Raw genomic sequence first — 12697 nt, forward strand, 5'->3', positions numbered from 1 at the left:
ATTTTAGAAGGGCTGGAACTAGAACCTGGGTGGAGGGAAAGCCTTCTACCTCACAGCAAATTCCCAGCCTGTTTAATTATAACAGGCCACCTCCCATCCAGCTGTGCCATATGATGCTGATAAAGAGAATTTAACACCCCGCCTCTCCCTCTCACTCACTGCTTTATTTCAAAATAGTGGAGACCCTAGGGGCTGCAAAAGCAGGGCCAAAGAACAATTCCGGACTCTGAGGTTAACCCTGGTCCTACCCCACACTACGAGGCTAAAGCAGGAATGCAGGAGGCAGAAAGGAGGGACGGGAGCCAGGAGTGGCTCGGACACCAGGCTGGGAAGCAGGAATGAAAGGCAGAAGTCCAAAAGGCCTTAAGGACAAGTTCTACGGAAATTTCTTCTTCACAACCGATTCAGTTTCTTCACAACCGATTCTAGCCTGAGGCAAAGAGGAGCGACTCTGGGCGTGGACCGGGCGCTGGGAACCCAGCCCAGTCCTTCCTTCTCCCCACCCCTGAACTATCTCATTCCTTCTTCTGCAAAGGAGACCTTTCCCAGTTCAAGAACCACCAGTTTACCTGATTGTTTTTCATTTGAAAATGCAGATTCCCCCCATACTCAAATAGTCTATACGTGTAGGTTAAAGATGATGTCAAAAACTACAACGCATTATCTCTTTCTTTCTCCTCCCCATGTAAAAAATAAGGCGAGAAATGCCATGGATGGCCAGGAAAGTCCAGGCCGTAGGGACGCTTCGCTAGCCGGCCCAAACGCGACCCTGTCCGTCAGCGTCAAGGCCCACACATACCACTGCCCTCTTCAAGAAATTCGGGAACTTTTCTACCTTAAATCATCAAACTAGTTTGAACCGCACCAGCCTTTCATACCCTACAACTACGTACAAGCAAAGAGCTGACCCTTCCCGTCACTTTCAACTGGGTTGCGGGCGGCCAGCATTGCCCAGGAAACGTAGACAGAGGGGCGGAGTCACGCGCACTCTTCGCAGCGCTGTTCCCTCCTCCCTTTGAGACTCCAGTTCCCTCCCAAGAATCCGAGAACAGTCTGGAGAGTTCTGGTGGGGCGGCACCCGGGACGCCGATTGGTCTGGCAAAGACTGGGGGCAGGACGCAAGGCGAATCCCCTGGAATGTTCCGGACCAGGCAGCGCCTCCAAGCTCGGTGATTGGGTGAGCCGGGAACAGGAGGGGCTCGATGAAGAATTATAAATGCAGAGCCGCGCGCCGCGGGGAAACAGCGAGCCTGCAGAGACAAGCTGATTGACGAAGTGCTGACGGGTGTCGCTGAGCGCGCTTCCACCGACCCACTGCCTCCGAGGACGAACCCCTGCGGCACCGGCCTTCAGTTCCCGGCTTCGGAAAGGACCGAGCTTCTGTTCGCGGATCCCGGCCGCCGTTTTCAGGCCCGAACCTCAGCGCGGGGCGAGAGAGCAGGGCACCGGCATGGCTAAAACCACAGCCATCGGCATCGACCTGGGCACCACCTACTCGTGCGTGGGGGTGTTCCAGCACGGCAAGGTGGAGATCATCGCCAACGACCAGGGCAACCGCACGACCCCCAGCTACGTGGCGTTCACCGACACCGAGCGGCTCATCGGGGATGCCGCCAAGAACCAGGTGGCGCTGAACCCGCAGAACACCGTGTTCGACGCCAAGCGGCTGATCGGCCGCAAGTTCGGCGACGCGGTGGTGCAGTCGGACATGAAGCACTGGCCTTTCCAGGTGATCAGCGACGGGGACAAGCCCAAGGTGCAGGTGAGCTACAAGGGGGAGACCAAGGCGTTCTACCCCGAGGAGATCTCGTCCATGGTGCTGACCAAGATGAAGGAGATCGCCGAGGCGTACCTGGGCTACCCGGTGACCAACGCGGTGATCACCGTGCCGGCCTACTTCAACGACTCGCAGCGCCAGGCCACCAAGGATGCAGGGGTGATCGCGGGGCTGAACGTGCTGAGGATCATCAACGAGCCCACGGCCGCCGCCATCGCCTACGGCCTAGACAGGACCGGCAAGGGGGAGCGCAACGTGCTCATCTTCGACCTGGGCGGGGGCACCTTCGACGTGTCGATCCTGACCATCGACGACGGCATCTTCGAGGTGAAGGCCACGGCCGGGGACACCCACCTGGGAGGGGAAGACTTTGACAACAGGCTGGTGAACCACTTCGTGGAGGAGTTCAAGAGGAAGCACAAGAAGGACATCAGCCAGAACAAGCGAGCCGTGAGGCGGCTGCGCACCGCCTGCGAGAGGGCCAAGAGGACCCTGTCGTCCAGCACCCAGGCCAGCCTGGAGATCGACTCCCTGTTCGAGGGCATCGACTTCTACACGTCCATCACCAGGGCGCGGTTCGAGGAGCTGTGCTCCGACCTGTTTCGGGGCACCCTGGAGCCAGTGGAGAAGGCTCTGCGTGACGCCAAGCTGGACAAGGCCCAGATCCACGACCTGGTCCTGGTGGGGGGCTCCACCCGCATCCCCAAGGTGCAGAAGCTGCTGCAGGACTTTTTCAACGGGCGCGACCTCAACAAGAGCATCAACCCCGATGAGGCGGTGGCTTACGGGGCGGCGGTGCAGGCAGCCATCCTGATGGGGGACAAGTCCGAGAATGTGCAGGACCTGCTGCTGCTGGACGTGGCTCCTCTGTCGCTGGGGCTGGAGACTGCCGGGGGCGTGATGACCGCCCTGATCAAGCGCAACTCCACCATCCCCACCAAGCAGACGCAGACCTTCACCACCTACTCGGACAACCAGCCCGGGGTGCTGATCCAGGTGTACGAGGGCGAGAGGGCCATGACGAAGGACAACAACCTGCTGGGGCGCTTCGAGCTGAGCGGCATCCCACCTGCCCCCAGGGGCGTGCCCCAGATCGAGGTGACCTTTGATATCGACGCCAATGGCATCCTGAACGTCACGGCTACGGACAAGAGCACCGGCAAGGCCAACAAGATCACCATCACCAATGACAAGGGCCGCCTGAGCAAGGAGGAGATCGAGCGCATGGTGCAGGAAGCGGAGAAGTACAAAGCCGAGGACGAGGTCCAGCGCGAGAGGGTGTCTGCCAAGAACGCTTTGGAGTCGTACGCCTTCAACATGAAGAGCGCTGTGGAGGATGAGGGGCTCAAAGGCAAGATCAGCGAGTCCGACAAGAAGAAGGTGCTAGACAAGTGCCAGGAGGTGATTTCCTGGCTGGACGCCAACAGCCTGGCCGAGAAGGAGGAGTTTGAGCACAAGAGGAAGGAGTTGGAGCAGGTGTGTAACCCCATCATCAGCGGACTGTACCAGGGGGCGGGTGGCCCCGGGGCCGGTGGGTTTGGGGCCCAGGCCCCCAAGGGGGGCTCTGGGTCTGGCCCGACCATTGAGGAGGTGGATTAGGAGGAGGCTTTTCCAGATTGGTCGTGTTTGTTATGAAAACGGATGGGGTTCAAGACTTTGCATTGCCATATATTTGCCTTTCATCAGCTCCCAATTTTGCAAGTTGTTTGTAAAGTTTTAACTGTGTATCTCTTTTGGTACAGGTAGGAACTGCCTTTTTTTTGTTTTTCCCAAAGTTTTTCATATTCGTCTCTGAAACTAGATGACCTAAGGACCTTGCTATTGGCCTATGTATTTTTTTTTTCAGGTGTCTACTATTTGAGTTCAATATAAAGTTAGTTTGTAACGTGATTGACTTGCTCGTCTTTATTTTGCTTTTGTGGTATAACCAATGTGTTGTCTAGAATTATTTCCACTGAATGAATGTAACTTGGTACTCTAAGGGTATCTTTCCTTTATCTCAAGTAAATCAACACTGCCACTCTCTGTCCAATATATATATATATATATATTTTGGCTTTGTAAACATGGAAGTCATGGAATGGTTTTTTAAATAACTTGTATAGTGAGGATGAAAATAACAATAAAACGTTAATAAAGTTTGCCTATACTTTTTTGGGGAGGGCTAATGGACTCTTAAATGTCTGAATTCCATAGACTGAAAGGGATAGTATATCTGAAGAGAGGTACACATGTTAGCAGCCATGGCTATGGCTATGTTTGTTGGGACTTATTTAATCTAGGCAATAAATGACATATGTTAGAAAACAAAAATTCTAGGTGACCATTTTGATTGGGGCGGGGCTTGTTTTAGAAAAAACAAGGGAGAGGAGCTACAAAAGGGGTTTGGGGAGGAGAGGTTGGTGTGGGTTTAAAGACAGTGTCACTCTTACATTTCATGTGTACAGAGCTCTTCAGTATCCCCTTTTGACCTGTGAGTCTTCCAGTCTTTTATTTAGGTTTAATATATTTATGAGTGTACAAAACAGCAAAAATGAGATGCGGATTCACATTCTGATTGTAAATCCCACCTAGTGATCAAGTAAAAGTTATTTAGATTTTCAGTTTTGGTTGCCTCTTCTTTGTCTAAATGGCCTCAATTATAAAGTTCTGTGATCATTTTGAGCAGAAATGCGCTATAGACTACATGCAACACCTTCAGCCATGGTCATCCTAGCTGCAGTTATCCAAGTGAGAGCCTGGAGGAGTTAAATACTCAGAGTCTGGGGGCATGGAAATAAAGAGGGATGGGCCAGGCGCTACCAGTTTCTTTGATCCTCAGAAATCCTCATCCCACCGCCCTCTACACATCAGATATTCTAAAGCTTTTTTTTTTTTTTTTTAATAGGTAAGCATGTGGATATGGTTACTTCAGCTACATACAGGGCAATACTAGCAAATTTATGAAGATAGAAGGACATCAAAGCTGTACAGTTTAGAGCTGGGAATATCTGGGAAAAGTGCTTTTCTCCTATACATGCCCTTTCCTAGGGGGGTTCTTCTTGCCTTAGCAGTTAGGTGCCCTGAACACTTTCTCTAGCCTGAGAGAAACTAACCTCTTTCCTGCCTGCCAAAAACAGCCTGGAAATAACTACTCCGAAATCAAACAAATTAAAGTTCCTTGTTATATCTTTCAATAAATCCTTACTGTCTGGGAAAATCAGACATTTTAGGAATGACAAAGCATAGGAAGCCCTCCCCAAAAGTTTGTAAAGGAAAAGGAATATAGTAAGAGTTCTTTGGTTCCTGGGCCAATTCTCAAAGACCTTCTTTACTTACAAGATAGGTGAATCATAATACAGGCTATGACCATAGCATATACTAAGTACAGTAGAGGGATAAATCCTTTAGCTTCAAGCCATGGTTCTTCAACCTAATCGTATCTTAAAGTCATTTGGGAAGGCTAAAAAAATAATACATGTGCCAAGCCTCCCATAGGCCAATTCAGAATCTCTAGGAGTGGGCATTGTATAGAGTTCAAGTTGCCCAGGTGTTTCTAATGTGCAGCCAAAGTTGAGAAAACACTGCACCAGAGGCTACTCCTGACTGTACTTTTAGAGGGTTAGAGAGGATGGGAAAGGGAAGCAGGAATGTGTCAGTGCTTTCAGGAGCAGCACCTGATGGTAAGGGGCTTATTGCTTAGTGGGAGGCTGAAGGCTTGAATGGCCTTAAAGTGTGATCCACCGGCGGCGGCAGCAATAATAGAGGTTAGGGAAATCTCTAATAACAGCATCTCCAGCAACAGTGTAATGGAGCACAAAAGAATTCCTGAGGCTGGGCCAATTAAGTTCATGACACCCTCATTAGGAAAATGGTTCATTAGGAAGCAACATCAGAGTATATTGTTGCCTACATGTACAGGTACACATCTTGAAACTTAAAGCAATATCACTTTGCAACATTAGCCATAGGTGGCAATTGGCCCCTAGGAACTGAGAAATGTATCAGATAAGTGAATATCATAGGATTCTTGAAAGAGATTTTTTTGATGGAAGGCTGAAACTTTGTGGGAAGGGAAGGCAGAATGGAAAGATAATTGCAGGAGAAGAAAGTAAAAGTATATATTTCTTGCACTCACAATGGCCTTCCAAGTTTTATTCTATGCTCACTGTTCCTAAATTGTATCTCAAAAAGGAGACCGATTTGTATGATTTGGAACTTGCAAGTCACCCTGTTATATGTGGCTTTTGTGCAAAAGATGAAAAAGATACTAACATACATCATCAGGGGATGTAGAAGGCTCCAGGTGGGATTTGGGATAATATTCGAGTTGATGAATTAAGGGCCAAGAGCAAACGACTAGTGAAGGGAGAATAGGGCCTGGCTGTTGCCACCCCCCACCAATTGGTTTGCTTCCAATGCTACCTTACATACAGTGCTATTCAGAGCACAATGAATATGTTTACTATTTTTAACTAACTCCCAGGCCTTACACTGCTCATAAAAAAGACATGAAGAAGCAGGGAGTGGGGAGTACTTGTCTAATGGATATAGATTTTCAGTTTGCACGATGAAAAAGTTCTGGAGACTTGTTACACAATAATGTGAATACTTTACTGAGGTGTACACTTAAAAAAGGTTAGAATGGTTTTTAAACGTTTATCAAATTGTGCATTTTAAATGTGTGCAGTTTATTATAGTCAATTACACCTTAAGATAGTTTATTAAAAAGACATAAAGCTTAATGTGCCTGACAGGTCTTTGGGCTCCATTAGGGTTGCGAATTCAGATTTCGCTTTTGGAAGTCCCTGAGAGTGACCCGGACCCCAAGCTGGGACGGGTGAGGACAAGGGAGAAGGACATTCATTAACAACTCCTGAAGGTAAGAGGAGGCCCCTTGCAGCTAAAAAGAGTGCTTAGCTGCGCGTGCGTCTGGCGGGAGCCGGGGACTTTCTCTAGCCTGGCCAGTCAGGTCACCTGTTTTTTGTTTTCCAGAATTCACAAAATATCTCCGAATATTTGCCTAGAAGACTGTGAGAGTACTCAACATTCACTGGTAGCTTCTCTTTTACTTTGTTGTATTCTCGTTTGGAAGAACGATGGAGAAATATCGCGGGTCGAATCAGGCATATAAGAAGACAGCTATGGACGTCAGGACCCCGACTCCAGGCCACTATAAATAGCCCGCCGCCAGACTCGTGGTTCTTTCTGAGGACACCTCGGACCGAAGCGTAGTTATCACGTGGTGCTCTGGTGGCTGCTGTGCAACTCCTAAAGGAGGAGATGGGTGGCGAGCCCCCGCACGGTGGTCATCTTTGTGCAGCCGCCCGCGGGCAGGTATTTCGGGATCGTACTGGTTGAGAGGGTCACGGTCTTGGACTGAGCAGGATGAACCATTTTCACAGACTAGAGTTTCTGATGTCTCCGTGACGCCACTACATGGAACTGACCCAGTCCGGGGCGGGGTGGGGCTCGGCTGGAGTCGCCCCGGCGTTCGCTGACCCATTGGTTTCTTCACAGGCGCCATATTCTCCGAGGAGGGTCTACAGCGCCACGAGGGTGAGTAGGTTGTGCGAGATGCAGTGGTTGGCGGTTGCCCTGAGGTAGGACGGGGGTGATGATGACTCCAGGTGACTCACTGAGTGTCTCGCTGACGCCGTCACCGCAGCGCGCTGACCACCTCCCTCCCCGGGCTGGGATTCTTAGTATCTGGGTTCAGGAAGAAGTTGATGGCTAGGAAACCTTAATCACTTATTCTTGTGTTTCCTTTCTCCGTTAGGGCTTTAAGATGTTCACTGGTACGTTATCTTGAGTAAAGGTGAGAGTGCTCAGCCTTTCACAGACCATCTTCGCAAAGTGCTTTCCTGCTTTTTAATGAATATTTGCATCTGCAAACACTTCACTTGATTTTCACTTGGTTTACATTTTTCTTGCAACAATTACTTTCTGAAAATATTTTTTTTTTTAACACTCCGTATTTTTGTCTAAAACGGCTTATACCTGTTTTCTCCACTCGTTCTTTATTGTCAGTTCTCCAGTATGCTGGGGCGCCCCTGGCGGAGCTATTCTATGCAGTTCTCAATTTATCTCCCAGGTCTTTCCCAAACTGCCTATCCCTGTGTCTTTGAATGTATTAGATCTTTTCTCAGAATGGCTTCCCTTGATCCAGGTCTCCCTAAATTGGGAATGATGATTTCTCAGACTAGAGTCTCTGACGCTGGTCCTGATGTCAAAAATTAAGTTCTGACTCATTTGGGGAACTGGCTACTTGGGTCTCTGAGAACTCAGGACCAATGAGAGTGCCATAACTGCTTTCTCTTATTGCTTATTCTGTTGTCATCTTTCTAGCATGAGCTCTAAAAGCCCAGCCAGGGGCATTCCCCTTCATAGAGCTTCACCATTAAACTGGTTACTGAAGGACTACGGTTACTCCTCTTGGAGGAGTGGTGTCGAGATGGCTGGAATGCCTCGGTGATGGTTTCTGCCACTTAAGGTTATGACAAGAAGAGCCACGGTCCTTTCTGGCTTACTGTGGTGAGTATGCAGGTTTTTCTTCAGCCCCAGGGTGGTAGTGGTGATCTGGTTAGACTACAGTCACGGCATTTCTCTGAGGATCTTTGAAACCACTTGATCCACTTTTAAACTTCTCTTTTAACCCTGTGTAGGAACTCCCTTGCCCGCCCAGCTTCATGTTTTAATGACAGTTGCCTGTATGGTTCTAATGCCTTTTTTTTTTTTTTTTTTTTAATGAAATTTCAGGATTTTGCTGTCAAAGGATGTCCTCATCTCGTGTTGGGCAGATCCTAGGAACTTAACATCTTTCTGCATTTCCTGCACTCTGCTCACCAGTGTCAGCAGCTGTCAACTTATTGGAGTAAAAAGCTGCCTAGAAATTTGGGAGTGCTTAAATATCAGCTTTTCTCTTCTATACTTTGTCCTAAAAGAAGTGTTTGGTTGTATCAAAGGATTCCAATAAAATATTATGAAGCAAATAAAGTAGATTTTTTAGTCTCAATGAAAAACAAGATGGTTCAGATTGTTCAATAAGATTTAGGAAAATGAAGGGTAGTAACTACCAGTGAGGGAGTATTACAGTTTATATATAGCTGTATCTCTTTACAAGTGTGTAAAAGAAATAGATTGTATGATGCATTGGCATTGATGTTAAAGTTTTCTAGATTGACTACCATAGAATTCTAATGTGCTAGAAGTTAGTAACAAACGTTTGGGGCTTTTATGATAATATTGACGGGCACCTAATTTCTTTTGATGAATTTGTGAAAACAAGTCCAGATAAATTTTAAAAGAATATACTAGTTAGTGGTTGTTGGGATGGTTTACAGGTTGAAAAAAATTATGGAGATGGATGGTAGCCATCATTACTCCAAGTAGTAGTTATTTTTCTCATCAGTTTCTGTACTTACTTTCAACATGTTGGTCATTCTTAAAAATTTTTTTCGGTTAGAGTTGACAGTCTATTTTAGTTTCAGGTGTACATAGTGATTAGACATGTAATTTATAAAGTGATGCCCTTGATTCGTTTAGTACTTAACCTGGCACTATATATGGTTATTACATTATTATTGACTTTCTTATGCTGTACTTCATATTCCAAAGGTTATTTTGTAGTCTTTGTGTACTTAATCCCTTTTTCATCCAGCTCCTCTTCCATCTGGTAATCATCTGTTTCTTGTTTTCTTTAGATGCCACATGTGAGATATGGTTATTTTTTTTGATTGACTCATCTGGACATTTCCACCTTGGTCTCTACCACTTACTGATAGATTTTATTTCTGTCCTTTAATCACATTTGCTAGTTTCTCTCTCAAAACTTTAGGATTAGCCCTGTTTAAAAGAAACATGTTCTCTAGAACATGGTGGAATAAAATAAGTGGTACTTCGCTAAAAATATTAAAACTCTTCACTTGGCTATATTCTTAAGGCAAGAACCAAACTAGCCTTCTATTAGTTAAGGTTAATTTTATAGAGGGAGTTGGGACTGGGATGGGATGAGAATAGGAAAAGAATTTTACTTTTTTCCTCCATGGATTTCTGAATTCTTGCAATTAAGTACTAAATGATAAATAGTCCCAAGCACATGATTCTGTTTGCTTCTTGAGTGTTTTTCTGTATCATGATCTTAGCAGTTACCGTGTATTTAGTGCATAGGTCTGTGCTAGGCTTTTTACATGTTTCACTTCGTTGGATCCTTAAAAATCAACCTTGCAAAGTGTAGGTATTATCTATTTCACTTTACAGACAAGAAAAGGAAGGGTCAGGGATGTTAAATAATTTGCTAAAGCTCAGGTAGGAAGTATTAAGGATTGAAATTCATTTGTCTCCAGTGTGTTCATCACCCAGCTTTAGAACATAGTTTTACTCTGCATCCTTAAACAGTGTGTTTGGTTTTGTATCTTTGAATTTTATAAATAGATTAATTCTTCATGTGAGTTCTGCAACTTGCTTTTTTTTGGTTCATATATTTTCCTGTAAATTTAGATTCCACCCTCTATACACATTTCTGTATTTTGAATAAAAACTTTGTTTAGGTTGATGGGTGTCTTGAGTAGTGTGTATGAGGACTTTATTTTAAAGTGCAGTTTTCTAGGGTGACTATCAACATAGGAAGTATAGGAGATACTGGAGGCAGACTGGATAGGCTACTGTTTAGCTAAGTTAGTCATGCTCATAATTCCCTCATTTGTAAATTGATAAAGTACCTACCCTTACAAGGTTATTCAGTTTAAATATATGTAAATGCACTTAAAACAGTGCCTAGCACACAGCAAATCATATTTAGGTATTAGTTACACTCATACTCTAGCTTAGTCATTAGCTTACCTAGTCTAGTTAGTACCTCACTCACCCTTTAACCCCTGATATCGCTGTTAGATGGTCAACTACTCTTCCTCTTTCTAAGAGACTCCTGCATTCTGTTACCCTTATTTGCATGGTCTTCCTCTGGATGTTGGGACCCACATTCCTGTGGCAACCCCAAGTTTGGGGTGTAAGATTGAGCTCCAACCATAGTGAAGGTGGTCACGTGAACTTTATTCCAAGCTAGGAAGTTGTTTTTCAGTCTGTTGCATCCTTAAGCACCATGGCCTGCCTTCACTGGGTTAATGACAATTTGATAAACAACTTCACCCTACGGGCTATAGGAGTGAAGTAACTTCAGAAGTAAACAGCCCTCCCTCCCAACCCCCAAGCAAATATCCCCATATCTCTATAGTTACTCTGACCAGAGACTGGCCTGCTATGTCAGTCACCTCAGTGAGCCTTCCACAGCCTGGCCTTGTCCTGGAAATACTCAACTGGCCAGTGCCAGGCTCTCCAGACGACACTTACACCCTGCTAGTTGCTCAGGCTAGGACCCTTTGAGTCTGCTTGATTCCTCTCCTGTTCTTGCATACTTTATCTAATTTGTTAGCAAATCATGTTGACACTACTTTAAAAAACAAAATCCAGCTGTATCTCACATCACTGCTACTCCACTCTTGGAGGAGCTACCATCAACTCACCAAGACAACAACTACGTGACGGCAATAGGCTCCTGACTTGTTCGGCTACCACCCTTGTCCCATTACAGCCTGTCCACAAAACAATCAGTGTTTCTTTCGAATTGTGACTTGGATTTTGTCTCTCCCCTGCATAAAATCCTGCAATGGCTCTCATCTCAGTGAGTGCCAGTCTTTAGAAGGACCATCTAACAAAGGCCTCCCCGTCTAGCTGTTACTCTGACCTTATCTCCTACTCTCCTGCTCTGTTCCAGTCACAAGGCATGAAGCCAGGAGCTAGTGGCCACTCCTGTTCAAGGAGTAAAGTTTGCCCACTCGCTGGGGTCACCCAAATGCCTTGGTCTATAGGGTAGATCCAAACTTGTGCCAGCAGAGCTTGTGGTTGTAATTTAGGTCGGGAAATCCTAGAGCCAAGAAATAAACTTACAAACTGTTTTGGACATTTCTTGTAGGAATGTGACTATGCAATCCCTTTGGAAAAACAATCTGGTGATAACATATGATGAGGCACCTCTTCACTCAGTGTTTCCTCTTCTGGTAACAGATCACAAACAAACACATGCATATATGAGGTTGATATACTCAAAAGTCCTTGGAAGTATTGTTTGTAATGGAAAAAAGGAAACAACTGAAGTGTTCTCCAGGAGAAAAACGGACAAATTGTGGTATATTCATAAAACCTCATACTGTAGAGCAGTGATGTATTACATGTAGCAGTGGTATGATTAACATTAGCATGGATTAATCTCAAAATGTGAAGAAAAAGACAAGTCACAGAAGAATACATATATAATATGTTTAAAAAGAGCTGAATAATATGTTTAAATATCGTAAAAGCAGAAATGCATAGGATCGTTAAATGCTTATTTTATTAGTATAGCAACTGGGCTGTGACAAGGGGGTGGGTAGGTTGAGTGATACAGTCAAGGAGGTGTACATGGGAGATCATGGTATGATTTTTTTCACATTTTTGTGTCTGAACTATTACTAACCTAAGAACATGTTTGAGGACCTGTGAATATCAAAGGGCTGGACAAAGGCAAAAATGCCGTCACCCCACAGGGACACTGCCAGACTCCAGAGCTTACCTATGGAGCTCCCTTGAAAGACAACTGTTCCCAAGGTGAGCTAGGATCAAAAACACTGGGCCATCCACTCCCACAGGAACAAGTCAGCAGGCACAATAACAGGTGACTGCTGCTAAAAAACTCAGGTAATAGCACTCTTGGAGGCTGATAATGGTCAAAGAGATGAAAGAATCTATTATGCAGGAACAGACCACTATAAAGAGCACAGTTATGGAAAAAAAATTGAAGCAAGTAGAAATTCTAGAATTAGAATGAATATACAAGAAGGACAATAAACAGGTTAAATACAGACCAGCTGAATAGAGAACTAGTGAATTAGAAGAAATCATAATGTG

The 12697-nt window shown here is 45.6% G+C and overlaps 1 protein-coding gene and 2 non-coding genes across 3 annotated transcripts; all 3 read left to right on the forward strand.

Moving 5' to 3' along the window:
* Positions 1-991: 991 nt before the first annotated feature.
* LOC107498470 (heat shock 70 kDa protein 1) lies at positions 992-4090 on the forward strand. The gene has a single exon (XM_016121636.2). It carries the CDS (start codon positions 1451-1453, stop codon positions 3374-3376), a length of 1926 nt encoding a protein of 641 aa, XP_015977122.2. The 5' UTR covers positions 992-1450; the 3' UTR covers positions 3377-4090.
* A 3279-nt stretch (positions 4091-7369) lies between these two features.
* On the forward strand, positions 7370-7434 carry LOC118606486. Its single transcript, XR_004952450.1, has one exon. It is a non-coding gene; the product is annotated as a small nucleolar RNA SNORD48 (small nucleolar RNA).
* Positions 7435-7938: 504 nt separating this feature from the next.
* Positions 7939-8006, forward strand: LOC118606479. The gene has a single exon (XR_004952442.1). It is a non-coding gene; the product is annotated as a small nucleolar RNA SNORD52 (small nucleolar RNA).
* Positions 8007-12697: the final 4691 nt, after the last annotated feature.

The sequence above is a fragment of the Rousettus aegyptiacus genome, unplaced genomic scaffold (genome assembly GCF_014176215.1).
Source record: "Rousettus aegyptiacus isolate mRouAeg1 unplaced genomic scaffold, mRouAeg1.p scaffold_m13_p_1, whole genome shotgun sequence".
Lineage (NCBI taxonomy): Eukaryota > Metazoa > Chordata > Mammalia > Chiroptera > Pteropodidae > Rousettus > Rousettus aegyptiacus.

Coding starts and splice junctions, on each gene's coding strand:
- LOC107498470 (XM_016121636.2), top strand. CDS start 1,451: ATGGCTAAAACCACAGCCATCGGCATCGACCTGGGCACCACCTACTCG.